The sequence below is a fragment of the Quercus lobata genome, chromosome 5 (assembly GCF_001633185.2).
Source record: "Quercus lobata isolate SW786 chromosome 5, ValleyOak3.0 Primary Assembly, whole genome shotgun sequence".
In the NCBI taxonomy this organism is placed as follows: domain Eukaryota; kingdom Viridiplantae; phylum Streptophyta; class Magnoliopsida; order Fagales; family Fagaceae; genus Quercus; species Quercus lobata.
The window spans coordinates 29,656,535-29,678,780 of NC_044908.1; the positions used below are offsets into that span (position 1 = coordinate 29,656,535).

At 40.3% G+C, this 22,246-nt stretch overlaps 2 protein-coding genes across 2 annotated transcripts; both read left to right on the top strand.

The window, feature by feature from the left end:
• Window positions 1-1,551: 1,551 nt before the first annotated feature.
• Window positions 1,552-4,016, top strand: LOC115992328 (glucan endo-1,3-beta-glucosidase 14-like). Its single transcript, XM_031116482.1, has 3 exons — window positions 1,552-1,662; window positions 2,246-3,282; window positions 3,780-4,016. Exons 1-3 carry the CDS (start codon window positions 1,563-1,565, stop codon window positions 3,846-3,848), a joined length of 1,206 nt encoding a protein of 401 aa, XP_030972342.1. The 5' UTR covers window positions 1,552-1,562; the 3' UTR covers window positions 3,849-4,016.
• Window positions 4,017-8,144: 4,128 nt separating this feature from the next.
• LOC115992295 (glucan endo-1,3-beta-glucosidase 14-like) lies at window positions 8,145-11,648 on the top strand. Its single transcript, XM_031116450.1, has 3 exons — window positions 8,145-8,317; window positions 9,418-10,454; window positions 11,415-11,648. The coding sequence occupies exons 1-3, from the start codon at window positions 8,218-8,220 to the stop codon at window positions 11,481-11,483; spliced, it is 1,206 nt and encodes a 401-aa protein (XP_030972310.1). The 5' UTR covers window positions 8,145-8,217; the 3' UTR covers window positions 11,484-11,648.
• The last annotated feature ends 10,598 nt before the right edge of the window (window positions 11,649-22,246 follow it).

The following is a 22,246-nucleotide window of genomic DNA, read 5'->3' on the forward strand; positions in this document are numbered from 1 at the left end:
TTTCACAATACTTTCATAATAAATCTTAAGTGGTAAGTTATTATTAGTTAATATTAATGAGAAAAAAAAATAATTTGTTTAGAAAGAGAAAAAAATAATTGTAATAGTATGTTCAAATTAAAATTAGTATAAATTATCACAATAAATATTAAGTGGTAGGTTATTATTAGCTAATATTGGTGAGAAAAAAATAATTTCACAATATTGATTTAAGTATGAAATAAACTCCCTTATATATACATTGTCTTTTTTGGTAATTTATCCCTCAAATTGCCACTTTTATAAGTGCTAATCAAACACTTAGTTTTTTCAAAAAGCACTTTTTAACAGCTTTTACCAAACATTCAGTTTTTTGAAAAAACATTTTTTCATTATGCACTTTTTGGAAACTTCACTTTTTCGAAAAAAACTGAACCAAACTCACCCTAAATGGGTTGGTTTTCAAGTTATATCTAGGATAGCTTTTGTGAATGGTATACCATTCAATAACATTTTATTATGTTTTATTTATTTATTAATTAATTAATTAATTTATGTTTATATATTTTACAATTCCATCCACCGATTACATTGTCTTTTTATATGTTACTTGCTTGCAAAAATATCAAGGACATCAAAGATTAATGGCCATCTTATTTTTAAAATGTTAAAATATTTAATATTTTTTAATTCTAAATTATATACAAAATATGAGTTTATGAATCAAATAATATATTACTTCTTAGTTAAAATGAAGTTTGATATTATGTTTTGTGTATGAGTTAAGGATGTGAATTTTCAAAATATTAATTTAACAAAATGTTATTAAATAGTATAACAATAAACAAGAGTTACATTAACTATTACTCAACTTGTATATATTAACGAAAACCTTGTTAACAATACTAATTGGTGTAGTCCCCTGATTGTAAAGTTGTGTTCCCTTTGTTTTAAAAGCTTGCCTTTTGTTATTATTTGTTGTAAAAGTGAAAGGAATGTGGAAGTGCTTTCCTTTTTGTCTTGGACAGAAAACTTGGACTTGCTAGATTGTTCAAAAGATATATTTTCAATTTTCAATCTCCATTATATCTTTTGGAGTTGGAACAGTGTGCACCAGTACACCAAAAAGGGAAGCCAAACTGCTTAAGCTGGTGGTTAATTCTGCCACCTCTATTGCCCCAGAGGCTTACCAACTACCTTCACAAGTTTCATACTCCTCATTAACCACGTAAGGTATATTAACTATCTCAACAAAACCTTTTAGATGGAAGAGAGAGTATAACCAGATGGGAACAAGAACAGAAAGTGAAAAAGGTATACTTTGTGAGGGGATAAAAGTGAGAGTAAAGGAAGAATCTATTTTCAGCCCCTCCAATCGAAGACACCCCTTTACATATATATTTTTCATCATCTTTGAACAAAGGCTAGGAATCTTCCTCTCATTTTCTTTCATTTTCTTCGGAATCTTGGCTCTATGGCATGCCTGAAGGAAAAGCTTTGCATCATCCTCAGAATTGTTAATATTTTAATGTCACCTTTTATGAGTTACATAATACCAGGCCATGCCCACATCCTTTATACAAATGGAATACTCATACATTGTTAACATGCTCACTAAACACATGCGGTTCTCTTCTTTCTTTCTCAGGTTTCTGCTTGTGTTCTATCTCGTCTCTCTCAATGGTATGTGTCATGTTTCATTACTTGCAACTTTATTTTGAATGTTATAAACTATGTAATAGCATAGTATATATGTAATGGTTTATCTTATGAAGGATATACATACATAAACACACACACACAAATATATATAAACCAGTAATTAAGAGCATTTCACTTTCGGTTGTAGAGTAATAAGTATATATATTTGATGAATTGATAAGGATATATGTTGTTGGAACGTTAGCAATTGCTCTGTTTTCTCTGTTTAATGTTTCCTATGTATATTATTAGTTGTTTCTATATGTACGTAGATGAAGGCCAGTGTTGCAGTTTGTAACCAACAAACATAAGTGAATTTAATGAGATATTGAATTTGATTACCATGCCTTAGCTCAAAATTTACAAGTATTTTAACTGATGTATTCTCAGAACCACATAAAGAAAAACATTTTTATTTCTTTCTTCCCTTGAATAACATAGAAATTTACCTTGAAACTGTATGCCACGAAGTTCATGCGTCTGAATCTTAAATCTATTTTTTTTGGTCTGTTATCATGGTGAAGCATTGGCTAATGGCAGTATCTATCCTCCTTCTGTTATGCAGTTTTGACAGCACAGGCATTCACGGGAACTTATGGAGTAAACTATGGGAGGATAGCTGACAATCTACCTCCACCGAGTAGTGTGGTGACCCTTCTAAAAGCTGCAAAGATAAAAAATATTAGAATCTATGATGCTGATCATGAAGTTCTCGCAGCCTTCAAAGGATCTGGAATTGAAATTGTGGTTGGACTTGGCAATGAATTTCTCACAGACATCAGTGTGGCCGAGGATCGTGCCATAAATTGGATAAAAGAAAATGTACAGCCATTCCTTCCTGGAACTTCCATACGCGGAATTGCAGTTGGGAATGAGATCTTGGGTGGTACAAATATGGAACTTTGGGAGGTGTTGTTGCCTGCAGTAAAGAATGTTTACAATGCCCTTGATTGGTTGGACTTGGCAAAAGTGGTTCAGGTCTCAAGCCCACATTCAGAGGCTGTTTTCGCCAATTCGTTTCCACCATCATCTTGTAATTTCAGGGATGATGTTCTTCCATTCATGAAGCCACTTTTGCAGTTCTTCTCGCAGATTGGTTCTCCTTTTTATATAAATGCATATCCATTTCTGGCTTATAAGAGTGATCCTGAGCATATTGATCTTAATTATGCCCTCTTCCAACCAAATGAAGGAATTGATGATGCAAAAACTAATTTACACTATGATAACATGTTTGATGCCCAGGTTGACGCAGCTTATGCGGCTTTAGAAAAAGTTGGGTTTGAGAAGACAGAGGTTATTGTTTCAGAAACTGGTTGGGCTTCTAAAGGTGACGAAGATGAAGCAGGTGCCTCGGTGAAAAATGCAATGACTTACAATAAGAATTTGCGAAAACGGCTACTAAAAAAGAAGGGTACCCCCTACAGGCCAAAGATGGTGGCAAAGGCTTATGTTTTTGCTTTGTTCAATGAGAACTTGAAGCCAGGGCCAACCTCTGAGAGGAACTTTGGATTGTTTAAAGCTGATGGGAGCATTGCATATGACATTGGATTCCCCGGACTTGTCCCTTCTTCAGCTACCTCATCTCTTCTCTCTTTCAAGGTATGGGATTCCTAATTACTTGGTTCATTTGAATTTTATGATCGGCTGTAAACTTTCTTTTTCGCTTTGTTAACGGAAATCTAAGCTGTTGTTGGGAGTCAACCTTAGTTTTGTCCTGTCTATCTATGTTAGAGCCCTTTTCTATTGGTTCTTTATCTAAGGGAAAGTTATATCTATGTAGCTAGGTTCTTTTGGAACCAATTAACAATCTTAATCCCATCCTTCCACCTCAGTACTTGAGCTAAGACCCTGGATAATTAGCTAGGTTCTAATTCATGGCTAGAATATGCTATCTTTTAGTAGTAGATTCTTAGCTAATTAGCTTAATTTTCATGGAATTTAAGGACTAAGCAATAAGTGTATATATATGGAAGTTACAATTCACTGTCATGTGTCTACAATCTCTTGCATTAAAATTGAATCAGAGTTGTACCATTCATAGTTTTTGTTCTAATTAAGCTTGTATTATTTCAATTTTCTGATGTTTTGGCTTACAGGGGATTGGATTATCAAACTCGCTGGTTTTTTCTATTGCTGCACTGCTGCCACTGATATTAACATTATAATTAGTGAAAAAGTCACGGTCTTATTTTGTTCTTCTGGATGTTCAACCAGCTCACGGAAGAAATTCAGGGTCTTGGATTCATAATTGTTGTAACATTACTTGTATAGCCAATTCAATTTATTCTTGTATTAACACACATTCTTGAAATAGTTGATGACTACAAAATTGCTAATAGAACGTTTTCATATTTCAGTGAAGTACATTTATTTAGTCATTCTTTCTTTTCTCCCTGTTTCATTTTTTCCTTAAAAAAAAAAAAAAATCAGTTAACAGTTTAGTACCCAATAAAAATGCAACCTTGCAACATAAAGATAAATCGGTACTATTGTTACAGATAGCTATGAATGTCCAATATGTGGTAAGGAACTTGAAACCGTCCATCATGCTCTGCTCCATTGTGATTTTGTTAATTTGGTTTGGAATTTCTGGTCTGAGTTTCCGCAGATGATCCATAGGAACAAATGGACTTTCCATGATTCGGCCTTATACATTTTAGCCCACAAGCCTCCCGCTGATTTGGAGATGTTCCTCACTGCTGCTTGGGCAATTTGGTTCAACAGAAACAAAGTTACACATGATGATAAATGCTCTTCTCCCTCTCAGACTTGGCAGATGGCCAAAAACTTAGTTGAGGAGCTCAGTGACGCGGTAAATATTGACTTATTCACGCCTAGACCCTCTCTCCAAGCTGGCTGGTCTCCTCCTCCACCCGGTGTCTTTAAAGTCAATGTTGATGGGTCTTCAACCGATCTTGAAGAGTCATCCAGCGTTGGAGTCATCATCAGGGACTGCAAAGGCCAAACCGTTGCTGCCTTCTGTAAGCCTTTTCAGTCCCATTACACGGCTGATCTGGTGGAGGTGTTTGCAATGGAGCAAGGTATCTTGCTTGCTCAAGAGTTACAACTCTCCAAGGTTATGTTTGAAAGTGATGCTCTCTCAGTGATCAATGAATCTGCCTTTGGTACCCCTCACGGACATATTATTCAGGACATTTCTCATGCTCATCAATCCTTTGTTTTCTGCTCCTTCAGGCACCTCAATCGGGCTTTTAATGGTGCTGCCCATGCGCTGGCCCAGTTTGCCCGTTGTAATAGGACTGTCCACTTATGGAAAGGGGTTACCCCTTCTTTTCTAGATCCTATTGTACAAGCTGATATGCAGCATTAACCTGCTTGGCAAATTCTTTTTGTATCCTCCTTTTATTTGCAATGCAATATTATTTTCTCTTCAAAAAAAAAAAAGATAGCTACCTAGAGACTTTAATTGAAAAGTTAACAGGTGCCGTAAGGGTTTTGGTTAAAAATATATATTTAAAAATATTTTATGAGAAAAGAAAAAGGGAAATACTAACGAGTGACCTTAGGACCCTGGTTAAGAATCCAGTTAAAAAAAGTTTTTATGGGAAAAGAAAAAAAAATGTTTTGACAGTTTTTTTCATTTATTATAAAAATGATGTTAAAACTTTCCTAAAATGGATTATTAACAAGTGTCCTAAAAGCATTCGTTAGCATGACTCAAAGAAAAAAGTAAAGTTTTTTTTTTAATAATTTTTTATATTTTTTTTTATAAAAATGATATCAAAACATTTCTAATAGTCTATTAATAAATGCCCTAAAGAACACTAATTAATCAGACCCATTAAAATATGAGTGTGGCTTGAAACTTTAAATGACACGGTGGATTGAGGTGGGTTTAGGAGGTTCTCTATGTTGGAAGTTGAAACAATAAATAATACAGCAATGCTTCATTTGATAGCTTAAATGAAGGAAATCCATGCTCCTTTTTTTAAAAAAATGGAGAGAGATAGGCTTTGAATAGAATTCAAAATAAAGTATTATTAACAGGTGCCCTCAAAGAATAATAAATGCTCAATTATAAGTTGTAATACATATTTTTGAATAATTTATTGGTTTGCAATATATTCAATGTTTATCTTTTGTTATTAATGGCAACATTAAAAGAAGTAAGTGCATCTCTAGACCTTGAAAGCAAAGCATATAAATGAAGGGTCCGGTTAATTTTTTGTCCTTAATAACTTAACGTAATTGTTTTTAGTCACTTTTAGCCCATAATATTTAAACAGTTAGGAAAATGCTAAATTTAATGATACTAATAATTTAATACTTGACTTTTCAAACTCAAATAACAGTACTCCACCTCTAAAGTCTTGTCCGAAAGGTAGAATGAGAAAACAGAATCTTCATTTCATTTGTTTGGAAGTCTTCCCATGTGGCTTTGGTGTGGGGCAGACCCTGCGACTGTATCAGAAGCTCCTTTCTTTTCCTTCTTACACCGTAATCCAAAACTAGCTACTTGCGGCCTGGGCACCATGCTGGTCGCCAGATATTCAATAAAGATTAAGATTGTCACTTGGACTCCAAGTCACAATTAAGGCTAATGCAAAATTTAAGCTAATTAATTTAAAGTCCAATTGTGTACATGATTAGCCAATAAACACTAGTAAGCATGGATAAATCTAAGAACTGGGTGGAAAACCTCTTCGCAATCTCACCACTAAAAACTATCCATTAGAATAGATAGTTATAGTGTGCATTTGGGAAGCGCGTTTTGCGCTTCTTAGATGCATGTTTGCGTTTCTGCCTTTTTTTTTTTAGCCTAAAAGTTTGACTTTTTAACCAATTTTCAGCCACATGTGCGTCCCGCGCATTGTTCACGAATCCACAAATTTCACTTTTTAACAACTTTTTCATTAAAAATAAGTCTCACGGTACTATTTACACATTTAAAAATTATTTTATTATAGTATTTTTCAGTTTTTAGTTTTCAATTTTCAACTGTATCCAAACGGGTCGTAGTATAAATTTCTGACAAAACCCTCCAAGTAATGTAGCAAAAAGTGTACTCAAGCCCTCCAAAATTTTGCTCGGAACCGACTCCAATGGCAACTTTAAGCCTCCATGGCTGATTCTGTGGTGTCTCCAATGCTTTCCAAAAGCTTCAATCAACACTCACAGCTCGAAGTTAGTGATGGATGTGATGGGGATGATATCCTCTCAAGGATTTGGCAAGAGTGAGAGGGACAAGGTAGAGAAAATACATTGGTGTTTGGATCTCAATATTTATTGGGTTTCTCTCAAACTTCAGATAGCAAGGAGAGTTCTTAAGTGAATTCTCTCAGGTTCTGACCATTTCGGTCAACTGACTGTCTTGCGTGATCACTACCTAACTTATTCTCAAATTGCTTTTCACGTGCCACTTCGCCGGACACCTCCTTCATTTCACTAGACCGGAACTCCATCTTGAACAACTTCAATTATATATAGCTCATGAACCCTCAACCCAATTACATAAGGACCCACAAAATACAAATAACAAAGTATTTGCATGATAATTACAAGAAAATTTTGACACGGAATACATACAGAACCTAAAAGATCTGCAATCACCAATGGAAGTTGTGGTTGAACCAAACACTTTTGAATGTCGGTTCAGTTTTACAAACAAGTTTTAAGTGGCATGCCATGCAAATATGGGGTCGAATAATAACTTTTGCAATGCAAGCAGCAGCCATATATGGATGTGAGGAATTGGAACAAAATGGGCATATTTTGAAAGGCGATCAACCACTACTAATATGATTGATTTATCTTTTAATAAAGGCAAACCCATCAGTAAAATTCATTGATATACTATCCTCCCATACCTGGTTCGGAGTCGGCAAAGCAAGCAAGAGGCAGGAAGGTGTCATTTGCTCCACTTGGTGGCATTGGCATGTAATCACAATTCCTTATGAATTCCTTAATGTGCTCCTTCAGACTTCAGTAAAAGATTGCCTGGATTTAATGTCTTATGATAACCTCCATGTGTGCTGCCATGAAATTGGTGAATGATCTCCTTAATCAAAAGAGAGTTCTAGGAAATCTAGAATTTTTTCCCATGTAAAATAGGAGGAGTTCCTTAAGATTTTGGAGATTGGCATTCACTTCTTCTTTGAGTGCCTCCATTTCTTTCACTTGCTCATATTCTTGACAAAGCATCTTCCACTGCGTGCAACTCTTGTATTCTATAACACGAAGTCATACCCCATGAGCTTGTATGACCATCTTTGTTATGCAATGGTTGAGATTTTTAGAAATCACCTGTATCTAAGACTTCTCAGACTTAAAGACTTGCAGAACTTCCAAGAAACCCAATATCTAAATATTTTTTCTTCGTCTTTGGACAAAGGCTAGGAATCTTCCTCTCTCATTTTCTTTCATTGTCTTTGGAATATTTTGTCTATGGCATGCCGCATGCCTGAAGGAAAAGCATTGCATAAATCACGGGATGGTTAATGTTGTCTTGACCCTTTGACGTGTTATCTTTTACGAGTTATAAAATACAAGGCCATACCCACATCCATTCTACAAATGGAATGCTCTTGCGTTGTTAACATGCCCACAAAACACATGCGGTCCTCTTCTTCCTTTCTCAGATTTCTGCTTGTGCTCTCTCTCGTATCTCTCAATGGTATGTATCATAGTTTCTTTCCTTGTAGCTTTATGTTGAATACTACAAAATATGTAATAGCACACATTGGCCCTTCTGCTTAATCATGTTTAAATATTATATATGAACCAGCAATTCAAACCGTCGTACTTTAGTTGTGGAGTAATAAGAATCAAGGATATATGTTAACGACATCTCTGTTTTATTCTATTCAATGTTTCCTATCTTATTATTAGTTACTATTTGTATATATTTAGATGAACATGTAAAATAGCAAGGATCAAACCAGACTTGATGCATGTGTAACATTGCTTTGGAAAGTTTAGCTAAAAAGCATCCAGGTTCAATACTAATACTAGGATTTGACCCCAAAGCCATTGAATTTGACCCAAAAAAAAAAAGGAAAAAAAATTAATGAATACCCTTAGGATTTATGAAATAATTTTAAAAACTATTTATGAGAAAAGAAAAGAAAAAAGTAACTAACTTTTTTGATTACTTTTTATATTTTCAATGTAAGTAATATTATAATTTTCCTAAAATGGCCTATTAACAAATGCGGTGAGAACACCTGTGAATCGGATTAAAAAAAAATGTATAAGATATTTATTTATTATTTAATTTTCAAAAGTTAAATTGTTTTGACCAAAATTTATACATTCATGATAGAACTTATTTTGAATATTTGGATGGGCATGCTTGAGCCTGTCCTTCCCTGTACATATAATTTTCAATAAAAATCTATCTCGATGCCTATGTAATTAAGGCCATCACTTTTACAGTTTGTATCAAAGATGACAAAAGGTAAATTTCTATGTTCTTCTAGGGGGGTGGAAATGTTCTTTATGTGCTTTTGAGAATACTTCAATTAAATTTTGAGCCAAGTCATGGAAATCAAATTTAATTTACATTGGAAATGAGAAAGAACCTTTAAAAAAAGAAATGCTTTCTCCCTTCCAATGTTATATTAAATTTGATTTTCATGCCTTAGCTTAAAATTTAAGTAAAGTATTCCCCCAGAATAACATAGAAATTTACCTTGAAACTGGAAAATAAATAGTTCATTAGTCTGAATTTTAAATCTAATAAATCTTTTTTGTTCCTGTTATTGGCTAATGCAGTTTTGACAGGACAAGCATTCACAGGAACTTATGGGGTAAACTATGGTAGGATAGCTGACAATCTACCTCCACCGGGCAGTGTGGTGACCCTTCTAAAGGCAGCAAAGATCAAAAACATTAGAATCTATGACGCAAATCCTGATGTTCTCACAGCCTTCAAAGGATCTGGAATTGAAATAATGGTTTGTTTGCCAAATGAACTTCTGATCGAGGTCAGTGTCGGCGAGCAACGTGCCATGGATTGGATAAAAGAAAATGTGCAGCCATACCTTCCTGGAACATCTATACGAGGAATTTCAATCGGGAATGAGATCTTGGGTGTTACTCCAATTGAAATATGGGAGGCCTTGTTGCCTGCATCAAAGAACATTTACACTGCTCTTGACCGGCTGGGCTTGACAAAAGTGGTTCAGGTCTCAAGCCCACATTCAGAGGCTGTTTTCGCCAATTCATTTCCGCCATCCTCATGTACTTTCAGAGATGATATTCTTCCATTCATGAAGCCACTTCTGCAATTCTTCTCGCAGATTGGTTCTCCTTTTTATATAAATGCTTATCCATTTCTGGCTTACAAGAGTGACCCTGAGCATATTGATATTAACTATGCCCTCTTCAAATCAAATAAAGGAATTTATGATGCAAAGACTAAATTACACTATGATAACATGTTTGATGCCCAGGTTGATGCAGCTTATGCTGCTTTAGAAAAGGTTGGGTTTGGTAAGATGGAGGTCATTGTTTCTGAAACTGGTTGGGCTTCTAAAGGAGACGATAATGAAGCAGGCGCCACAGTGGCAAATGCAAGGGCATATAATAAAAATTTGCGAAAACGGCTACTCAAAAAGAAAGGTACCCCCTACAGGCCAAAGAAACCTGTGAGGGCTTATATTTTTGCTTTGTTCAATGAGAACTTGAAATTTGGGCCAACTTCCGAGAGGAACTTTGGGTTGTTTAAAGCTGATGGGAGCATTGCATATGACATTGGATTCACAGGACTTGTCCCTTCTTCAGCAACCTCATCTCTGATCACTTTCAAGGTATGGGATTCCAAATCACTTGGTTCATTTTAAGTTTATGATTGTCTGTGGAAGTACTGTCTATTGCTTTCTTGATGAAAAATCTATGCTGTTGTCAGGAGTAAACCTTAGCTTTGTTGAGAGAGTAGAGCATTCCTGTCTATCTTTAGATTAGAGCCACTAAATATAACTTGCATTCACATCATATGGAAAAAGCCAATAAATCAAGTTCTCGTTTAGGCGAAGGAAATACTGATATCATAACATCAATGACCGATTTAGAAAGGGAATATTTTGCAAAATTTGTTTTTGGCAAGTAACCAAAGATCTTGGGGCAATTTCTTCTGCTATCATCTCTGCTTCATGATATTGTTATTTTTCTAGTTGCTTTGCTAAGTCTACTGAAATTCTTTGTTTGACAATTTGTGATACGACAAGTTCAATTCACAATTACATTACAACTTCAGCCATATGAAACCTCTTCCATCATAATGACAATGATCTAATTTAACCAAATTCTGCTACACAATGGACAGTCTGAATCTCCGATCTAGTTAAGAATCTTGTCGGTGCTTGGCTGAAACATTTGGGCAGCATTATAATGGAATGGATATTCCATAAGAATTTAGGAATTCTTAATGAGTAGCCTTTTTAATTGGTGTTTTATCTAGGGGAAGTTCTTATGTAGCTAGATTCTTTCAAAGAAAATAGAACCAAAGACCAACCTTAATCCCTCCCTCCCACCTCATTACTTGAGCTAAGACCCTGCCCTGTATGCATGTCTAGAAGATGCTATCCTCTAGTAGTAGATTGTTAGCTAATTAACTTAATATTCTATGAATTCAAGGACTAAGCAATAAGAATACAATTCATTGTCACGTTTCTATAATCTCTTGCATTAAAATTGAATCAGAGTTGTACCATTTATAGTTGTTGTAATTAAGCTAATATTATTTCATTTTCTAATGTTTTGGCTTACAGGGGATTGGATTATCAAACTCGCTGATTTTTACTAGTGCTACACTGCTGCTACTGATATTAACATTGTAATTAGTCAAAAGGTCAGGGCCTATGTTCTTCGAGATGGTCAGCCAGCTCAGGGAAGAAATTCAAGGTCTTGGATTCATAATTGTTGTAACATTCGTTGTATAGCCAATTCAATTTATTCTTGTATTAACAAACATTCTTGAAATAGTTGATGACTCCAATATTGCCAATGGCCATTTTCATATTTCAGCAAAATACAATAGTCGTTCTTTCTTTTCCCCTATTCATTCTTCAATTAAAAAAAAAAAAAAAATTATCCTTGTTGAAATTCTTTCATCCTATGGGCTTCAAAGCAAACTCGTTTACTGAATTTTCATTTGACATTTTAGTACCCAATTAAAATGCAACCATGCAAAATAAAGATAAATGACACGGGTGAATTAAGGTGGGTTTATGACGTTCTTTAATGTTGGCAAAACAATAAATAAGACTGCCCCATTTGAGGGTTAAATGAAGGTTGAGGCTTTGAATAGAATTTAAAAGACATCCAATGTTTTATTATTCCAAGTTAGGAACGTGGAATCCATTCCGGAGACAATGGTGATTTTAGGAATTTTTTTTAGGGTGGTCATTACGAAACTTAAATTATACAAAATCTAATAAAAAAAGAACTTCATATATTAACAAAAAAAAATAAATAAATAAATAAACATGTGTAAATACAAAAAAGTCTTACAATTTCCTTCTTATTTTGTGATTCTCAAATTTGAAACCAAACTTTATCAAATTAAGGATAAAGTTTGGTTTCAAATTTAAGGATAAAGTTTAGTTTCAAATTTCACTAAACAAATTAACATAGCAACATTACATATTTTGAAAATTTAACAATTGAATTGCATGTTCTTTATGTTATTAAAATTGTAAGGACGCGATTTAGTGACGAACTTGAACAGTATTGGGTTCGTACGTAAAAGGTCCAGACAATATGATTTGTAGAGCGTGGGTGTAAAGAACTAGGTTAACTGTGGTATCTATCTCCAAGATTTTCTCTCAAGCCCGTACAAGGTTTTGTTTTGTTTTTGTTGGTATAATGAACGTTTTTCTTTAGTCACTAGTGCAACTCTCTCCCCCTCCTCTTACTTCCTTCTCTCCAGTTTATGTCTGTTCTTTTCTTTTCTTCTTTTTCCGATCCCCTTCTTCATGTTCTTCTTTTAGTTTATATACTCCCCTTTGCGCTCCATCCTCGCCGAACACGTGTAGGTTGTGTCTGGGGGATTTCTTTCTGTCCCATCTGGCACCTCCTGGAACTTCCTATGGGCAGCTGTAAGGCTGCTTCCCTACTGTTCAGGTATCACCTCCACATTAATGCGGCCAGAGAGTTGGTTGAGAGGTCATTAATGCGGAGGCAGCTATAGTTTCAGATATTTGTTTGCCTTATCTCTTTCATCTTTAGTCGGCTACTCTACCCTTTGAGATGACCTAATTCTGAGATCTGATCGCGGTGAGACTACGTCCTGATCGTCCTCGGACGCGATCGTCCTCGGACGCATACTGCCGAGGAGCATGACGTCCTCGGACGGGTATACGGCCTCGGATGGGCCACTGGCCCAACAATCCTCAACCAATTCTGAATCCTATGGGCCTATCAATCGAACGATCCCCACAATAGCCCCTCAAAATCCTACTTTTCGACTCCTCAGGAGAAAAGGTGGGTTTTGACGTCATAAGCCTGCACCTGTACGCATTTCGGGGCATGCCCCTGACGCTTCAACGCCCCGATTTTGGCAGCATTAAATTCTGACAACTCCCTTGTCTCCCACGTTCGACGGTTAGATCCAAATCAAACGGTAGGGGGCTTCTCTTGTTTTGTGAGCGGGAATTTTGCCGCTCACAATCTTCACATGACTATAAAGGCGTTCCCAAATTGAACCTGTACCTTACCCTTAATGGTTACGTGGTTCCAAGGCCTATACACTGAACCTGCCCTCTTCCAGTCTTCACTGTTCTCCTGGCGACTACAAATAATCGTACGTTGTCCGAGGTCCTTCCTTTGAACCTGTAAGTCCTCTAGAAGCTTTTACCATTTTTATTCAAAATCAAAAAGTTTTTTCTCTACTAAGTTTCTTTAGAAAAAATGGGGAAACAGAGGAATCCCTTTCGGTGTCTCGTCGACTCCGAGGAGGGTATTAGAAACTTCCGCTTGAAGTACAATATCCCACCAACGGTAGGGATGAGGTATGCGGCCCAAGGGGAGTGGGTTGACGCCAGGCAAACTGGGGAAGTGGTTATTCCCATGATCGCCTTTATTGAAGGATGGATGACCATCCCCATGGGTAGTATCACTAGGGGTTACCTTAATTTCTTTAGGCTATCCCCCACCCAATGCGCTCCTAATATGTTTAGGGTTCTGGGAAGTATAGACGCTCTGAATCAGAGAATGGGTCTAAATCTATCCCATCACGACGTGAATTGGGTGTACAGCCTTCACCGCCTAGCTGACCAGGACTACTATCTCAAGTCGAGATATCCTGAAGTAAGGTTAATTCAGTGCCTCCCTACTTCAAATAAGCACCTAAAAGAAGATTTCCTCATTTTTTCTGGAGAATGGCATGATGGTCTATCTTGCCCGACAGTGGAGGGAACGCCAAGTGGGTGCGAAGTTATAGACCTATGCTACTTAGCTCATGATCACATTTTAATTACCTTTATTATTTTCGCGTCTTACAACTTTTAACTTTAAAATCAACGGTTTTACAGATAGACGCTACACGAAGCCCAATCTCAGATTGGTCAATAAAGCGAGCCTAGACAGATTATTGAGAGCTGAAATATACGTGAACGAGGCTGATGGTCAGTTACGAGCAACACATTTAATTCTTGGATATACCCCCCTTTCTTTTGGCTTTCAGGCGCCGAAGTGCGTGATTAGGGCACGCGATCCTCGGTTTCGCCGTATCAGTGTTGCCTACGAAGGGTTCATCGTTCCAGAGGGTATTCCACTTCCCGAACACACACCTCTCACAGAGCCTCTTTTCGTGGCCAGCGTCTCAGCGGGGCCTTCTTCACCCTCACCTTCCCTCAAGAAAAAGGGGACCAATAGGAGAAGGAAAAGGGAAAAAAGTAAGGAAACCGTTGTAACAGTATCTGAATCCACGGACGATTTTGAGATTTTCGATCAGCCCTCAAGCCCCGAGGAAAATTCTGACGAGATGGGGGTACAAAGGACACCCCAGAAAAGCTTGATGGAGCTGATAGGAGGTCAACAGGGAAAGTCTGCACCTGCCCAAACAGTACCATCCCAGGTTTCACCTCTTCCAGCCAGGTCTCCTCCTCCAGTCCCCCGCCACCCTCCTCGATCATCTCCGCAACCAGCACCGCCAAGCACTGCCGAGCAAGAGAAGCGCAGAGAACAAAAGGGTAAGGGGGCGGCAGATGCGAGCAAATCCCGTCCCACTCGAGAGGAGGATGTCCAACGAGCTGCAAAGCAGCAGAAAACCAGGCACCCCTCTACGCGGGGCCAAGAGAAATCCGATTCCCCACATCCCGATTCACAAGCGTGGCTGCCAGTTCCTATGCTCGGTGGGGAGCCCCTGCGAGACGATGCCTCTGTAAGGGATTATAACGGCGGCATTGGGTGTCATGTGGCCTCGGCCATAGAGGAGGCCTTATTGCTCCCAAAGGATATGGCTGAGCTAAAGAATGTGAGGAAGAATCAACTCATCCTTGACAATAAACGATATTTGGGCATGGTGAGAAGCTGTCTTTTATACTGTTTCATTCTGTGACTGTTACTTACTAATGCGCACTTTTCATTAACTATAACACTAACTCACCCCCCCTTTTATTTTTTACAGATCATCCAAAATACCTTCAAGCTAGATGAGATGCTCAATGCTTGTTCCAACCAGCTAGATGGTGAAAGGAAAAGAAGGGTAATGGCTGTACAAACCTTGTCCAAATCTGAACAGGATCTAACCGTCGCAAGGAAAAAGCTACAGGTCGAGGAAGAAGCTCGCAAGAGTGCTGAATCGACATCAGAAGGCTACCAGAAGCAGGCCGAGGAACAAGCCAAGCTTCTGCGCGAGGCGAATGCCGAGCTGAAGAAGACTCAGGAGCAAGTTCTTATTCTTAAGAAGCATCTAGAAGAAACTCAGAGGTTAAGGGAGAAAGCCGAAAAGCTTAAAGAACAAGCCGAGAAAGCAAAAATCGAGTCTGAGAAGGCAATGGATGAAGCCGAGCAGAGGGGCTACGAAATTGGGATAGCTGAAACTGAGAAAGCGTTAAGAGCCGAAGTTCCGGAGGTTTACCGCATCTTCTGTGCGAGAACCTGGAGCGAGGCTCTTAACCGTGCTGGGGTTGAAGCCTCATCTGAACTACGTAAGCCAGAGAACGTATATTACCCCGAAGCGATACGCTCCTCAGCTCCTCAACCACACCAAGCTGATACTCCAGCCCCAGCTATTAACCCCAGCGAGGAGGTTTTACCTCGCAATTCCCCTCCAGGAGCTTCTCCAAAAAAATCCACCACTGCTTCGAAGACAGATACGGTCTCACAGGGTTTTCAACAAGAATTGGACTCCACAGTTCAATCAACTGGGGGCATCATCAATTAAAAGTAAAAAGATAGAAACTGCTTTGTAATTTTAATTTAGACACTTAATAGAGGACTTTCTCGCTTACTTTCTTATCATTCTGATGGTTCTAAGTTATCTTTACACTTACTTACTTTGTCGTCGTAATTTTGGATGGGTTCATTTCAGACGCCTCTTTCATTGTACGCCAATCTTGCATTCGAAGCTCTCTCTTTCTGACTCCTTAACGAATGTTCATAGGGCATTACTTTTACTAAGTTTATGATTTAGAAAACTCATCACCACTCTTTCTGCCATTTAATAATTCAATACACAACTTAGCAGGTAAGTTTCTACCGAATTAGTGGTCTAAGGATTTGACATAACATAGTTTCTGTTTACAATTCAGTATGAATGATAGGATGTTAATTTCCACTAAGTTTGCGATCCAAGGACCTGGCATAACTTAGTTTCTGTTTAACAATTCAGTATGAATGATAGGATGTTAATTTCCACTAAGTTTGCGATCCGAGGACCTGGCATAACTTAGTTTCTGTTTAACAATTCAGTATGAATGATAGGATGTTAATTTCCACTAAGTTTGCGATCCGAGGACCTGGTATAACTTAGTTTCTGTTTAACAATTCAGTATGATGGGATGCTAATTTTCACTAAGTTTGCGATCCGAGGACCCGGCATAACTCAGTTTCTGTTTAACAATTCAGTATGATAGGATGTTAATTTCCACTAAATTTTGCGATCCGAGGACCCGGCATAACTCAGTTTCTGTTTAACAATTCAGTATGATAGGATGTTAATTTCAGTTTGCGATTAACTCAGTTTCTGTTTAACAATTCAATATGATAGGATGTTAATTTCCACTAAGTTTGCGATCCGAGGACCCGGCATAACTCAGTTTCTGTTTAACAATTCAGTATGATAGGATGTTAATTTCCACTGAGTTTGCGATCCGAGGACCTGGCATAACTCAGTTTCTGTTTAACAATTCAATATGATATGACAGGATGCGAGACTTATAGGATGCATATTTGACGTAAGTTAAAAGAGAATATTTGAATTAAAACTTCTTTACTAGTAATAATACCTTCTAAGATTATTTACATTCCAAGGATGGAGTACAGGTTTTTCGTCTAGGTCCTCTAGATAGTAAGCCCCTATTCCTGCTACAGAAGTAATCCGATATGGTCCCTCCCAATTGGGTCCCAGTTTTCCCCAATTTGGATTCTTAGTGGCCCCCAGGACTTTTCTCAGCACCAGATCGCCTATGGCTAACGGCCTCATTCTCACATTACTATCGTAGCACTGCTTAAGTTTGTGCTGGTAGTAAGCTAGCCGAACCATCGCACTCTTCCTTCGTTCTTCAATCAGGTCTAAACTTTTTTCCAACATCGCATCATTATTACTCGAAGAGAATGCACTGGTCTTTAACGTCGGGAATCCAGTTTCCAGGGGAATAACGGCCTCGGCCCCATAGGTCATGGAGAAAGGAGTTTCTCCCGTCGAACGCCGGGGTGTTGTCCGATACGTCCAAAGCACATGTGGTAGTTCCTCCACCCATCTTCCTTTCGCGTCGTCTAGTCTCTTCTTAAGCCCATGGACAATGACTTTGTTAACAGCTTCAGCCTGCCCATTGCCTTGCGGATAAGCTGGAGTGGAATATCTGTTTCTTATTCCTAGTTCTGAACAGTATTTCCTAAAGGCATTGCTATCGAACTGGAGCCCGTTGTCCGAAACAAGAGCTCGTGGGATTCCAAATCGCGTAACAATGTTCTTCCAGACAAACTTCTTCACATCTACGTCCCGGATGTTCGCCAAGGGCTCAGCTTCAACCCATTTAGTAAAGTAGTCTGTGCCGACCAGCAGGTACTTCTTGTTTCCTATAGCTTTAGGAAAAGGGCCGACAATGTCCAGCCCCCATTGTGCAAAGGGCCAAGGGCTTGAGAGAGGGTTAAGAACTCTTCCGGGTTGGTGGATATTCGGAGCATATCTTTGACACTGATCGCACTTCCTAACGTACTCTTGTGCTTCTTTCTGCATATTCGGCCACCAATAACCTTGCGTTAGTGCTCTGCATGACAGGGACCTTCCTCCTGTGTGGCTTCCACAAATACCCTCATGCAACTCTTCCAGGATTAATTCTGCTGTCTCAGGAGGCACGCAGAGCAAATATGGCCCAGAGAAGGACCGTCTATATAGCTTTTTATCCTCGGATAACCAGTACTGAGGTGCTCTCCTTCGTATTTTCTTAGCTTCCACCTTATCTTCGGGCAACACGTCACTGTCGAGAAATTTTAATACAGGGTCAATCCAGCATGGCGTCAAACTAGCTTGACGAACTTGGCAAACCTCCTTTTCTGGTGAAGTGGGAGTACGCAAGTCTTCGACGATAACTATCCGAGGGAAATTTCGCACTGAGGAGGTGGCAAGGGTCGCCAAGGAGTCAGCGTGGGTATTTTCACCTCGTGGAATATGTAGTACGTCGAAAGATTCGAACTCTGTTCGCATATGTCTAACCCGGTTCAGATACCCTTGCATCCTTGGGTCTCTGGCCTCCAACTCTCCAGTCACCTGGCCAACGACCAGCCTCGAGTCCGAGAACAGTTTCACCGCCTTTCCACCCATCTTATGGACCATGCTCATTCCCATTATCAGAGCTTCGTACTCTGATTCATTGTTAGTAGCCGAGAACCCTAGTCTTAGCGACTTCTCGATGATGACCTCTTCGGGAGATATCAGAACCAACCCCAATCCAGCTCCCCGTTGGTTTGCGGCCCCATCCACGTATACCTTCCATACCGGCCCTCCTGGCGCGGATATCACGCCAACCGATTTTTCATCCATGTGATCTTGATTCCTACTAACTTCCTCAGGGCACTCAGTGAATTAGCTACCAAATCGGCGAGAACTTGACCCTTTACAGAGGTGCGGAGCATGTATTTGATGTCAAAAGCACCCAGAATCGTTCCCCACTTGGCAATTCTGCCGGTATAGTCAGCACTTCTAAGTATGGATTTGAGAGGCAATTGGGTCAAAACAACTACAGTGTGAGCTTGAAAATAGTGCGGAAGTTTACGTGTTGCATGGACGACTGCCAGTATGGCCTTCTCTAACGACAGATATCTCACCTCGGCTTCATGGAGGGATTTACTTACATAATATACCGGCCTCTGGACGCCACTGTCTTCTCGCATCAAGACGAAACTGACTGCGTGTGGAGCTACCGCCAGATAGGCATACAACATCTCATCCACTTCAGGGCTAGACATGATCGGCGGTTTGGATAAATAATTTTTCAACTGCTGGAACGCCTCAACACACTCCTCGGTCCATTCAAATCCCTGCCACTTATGTAACAGACGGAAAAAAGGACGACACCTTTCAGCCGACCTGGAGATGAACCGGTTTAACGCAGCAGTCATCCCCGTCAACCTCTGCACTTCCTTTGGATTTCGGGGCGCTTGCAAATTGTTAATAGCCCTAATCTGATCTGGATTCACCTCAATTCCCCTATGGGTCACCATGTACCCCAAGAATTTCCCGGAACCTACACCAAAGGAGCACTTCGTCATCATGCATTGGTAGGTAGATCCAGCATTTTTCAGACCGAAAGGCATCACCTTGTAATGGTAGTTCCCAACCGGGGTCACGAAAGCGGTCTTTTCTTGATCATCGACGGCTAACGGTATTTGGTGATACCCTTGAAAGGCATCCAAGAAGCTCATCCTAGGGTGGCCCACGGTCGCATCCACTAGCTGGTCAATCTTTGGCATAGGAAATGGGTCCTTGGGGCATGCCTTATTAAGATCCGTGAAATCCACGCACACTCACCACTTCCCCGTCTTCTTCTTCACTACCACCGTATTGGCCAGCCATTGGGGGTAAAAGACTTCTTTGATAGCCCCAGCCTGTTTTAGCTTGGCAACTTCACTTCGGACTGCCTCGGCATGCTCTTTCGATGGTCGCCGAGGAATTTGCCTCCTGGGAGGAACGGCAGGGTTTACATTGAGTCGGTGACAAATGAAACTTGGGTCTACTCCTGGAGCTTCATACGGGTCCCATGCAAAGACGTCCACATTAGCTCGGAGGAACTCCAGCAAACTCACTTTCTGCAACTTGGCCCCAACCCGAAAGAATTTCTCTAGATCATCAGCAACAGTCACCTTCTCCAGATCTTCACACTCTACCCCATTGGTTGGTACGTCTAAACCTGATGCTGGGATCTTTAATTGCTATGACTCATTATCGGCTGTAGCCGAGGTTTCTACCTCAGGCCGATGCCGTATAGCCACTACTTGGCATTGTCGAGCAGCCGCTTGGTTCCCTACTATCTCCAGCACTTGGTCTCCGGACGGGTACTTCACCTTCTGATGCAGGGTGGATGAAACCGTTTTAAGTGTGTGAAGCCAGGGTCTGCCCAAGATAGCCGTATACGGAGAATAAACATCTACGACAATAAAATCCACCTCCACCACCTCCGTGCCTGACTGCACGGGCAGCCTGATTAGCCCCATGGGAATGATTAACCTTCCCTCAAAACTGACCAGAGGGGAATTATAGGTTGTCAAGTCCTGCTGCTTCAAACCTAGCCCCTTGTACAAATCCGGATACATCACATCCGCTGCGCTTCCCTGATCAACCATCACTCTTCGGACATCGTACCCACTAATCCTCAGCGTTACCACCAAGGCATCCTCATGGGGTTGTATGGTTCCCTCCAAATTTTCGTCTGAAAAACCCAAAACCAAGGGGACACGCTTCTTGGCTCTCTTCCATGCTTGAGAACGATCCTCGGCCGGGGATCGGGACACCGACAACACTCTGGTGGGGCAAGATCCAATCCTCCCCGGGGCCGCAAAGATGATGTTGATTGTACCCCGAGGGAGCCTTGATGAAGCATCCCCACGCACCTCGGAACCTGCTTGGCTCGCCCTTTCGCTGGAGTGATGCAAGAGCTGCCTTAACTTTCCTTCCCGGACCAACTGCTCCAAATGGTCCCATAAATTCCTGCAGTTGTCTGTCGTGTGTCCATGGTCCTGATGGTAATGGCAATACAAACTCGGGTTGCATTTTGTAGGCTCTCCTGCCATCCTGTTAGGCCATTTGAAAAATGGCTCGTCCTTTATCTTCTCTAAAACCTGCTGAACAGGCTCCCGAAATACCGCATTAACGACCTGGGCGTCTGTCGAGGCCGACTGGCCAACAAAGTCCCTCCTCGGTCGGTTGTTATTATAACGATCCGACCTGAAATCCCTCCTCTCCTGAGGGATCATCTTGGCCTTTCCTTTCCCCTGAAGTTGATCCTTCTCTATCCTTTTGTACTTCTCTATTCTGTCCATCAGTTGGCGCACACTGGTAACAGGTTTACCCGTCAAGGATTTCCTCAAGTCGTGATCAGCTGGGAGACTGGCTTTGAAAGTGGTTATGGCCACAGCGTCATTCTTCCCTCCTATTTCGTTAAACATCTCCCAATACCTATCCGAATAGCTCTTGAGAGTCTTGCCCTCTCGCATAGACAAGGTCAACAAGGACCCCAGCGGCAAAGGAGTCCTGCTGCATGTAATAAAACGAGCACCAAAAGCTTGGGTCAGTGCTTTGAAAGATCCAACAGAGTTGGCCCTTAAGCCATTGAACCACCTCATCGCCGTTGGACCCAAACTCGACGGAAAAATCTTGCACATCAGGGCATCATCCCTGGAATGAATAGCCATCTTCTGGCTGTAATAGCTTACATGTTCCACCGGATCCGAATGGCCATCATACAGAGAGAACGTAGGTTGATTGAACCGCCGAGGATGGGTAGCATCATCTATGCTTCTTGTAAAGGGTGACCTGGAAATTTGACTCAAGACTTTGTTCATGGCATCGTTTCCCAAGCCCCTACTAGTTGGACTTTTACGCCTACGCCTATGGCGACGCTCCTCTTCGTAGGAGAAAGTCTCGCTCTGCGGAGTTCTCGACCTCCGCCTGTAGCTAGTTCCATCCGACTCCCCGGATGATAGTTCGGAGCGAGGTGGGGAACGTTCCCGTCGTGCATGGCGCAGCTCTCTCTTTAAGTCCGCAATCTCACGTTGCAGATCCCCACCATGCTTCGCGTGGGAAATGTGACTCTTCCCGCGTGTATGGCTCCTCGTGGTATGACTGGTATGTATACTCCCCTCCCGGACTAACCTCCGTTCGGGACTCCTTCGAGGACCACCATGCTGAGAGCCCCTTGATTCCGCCTGGTGCAAGTTG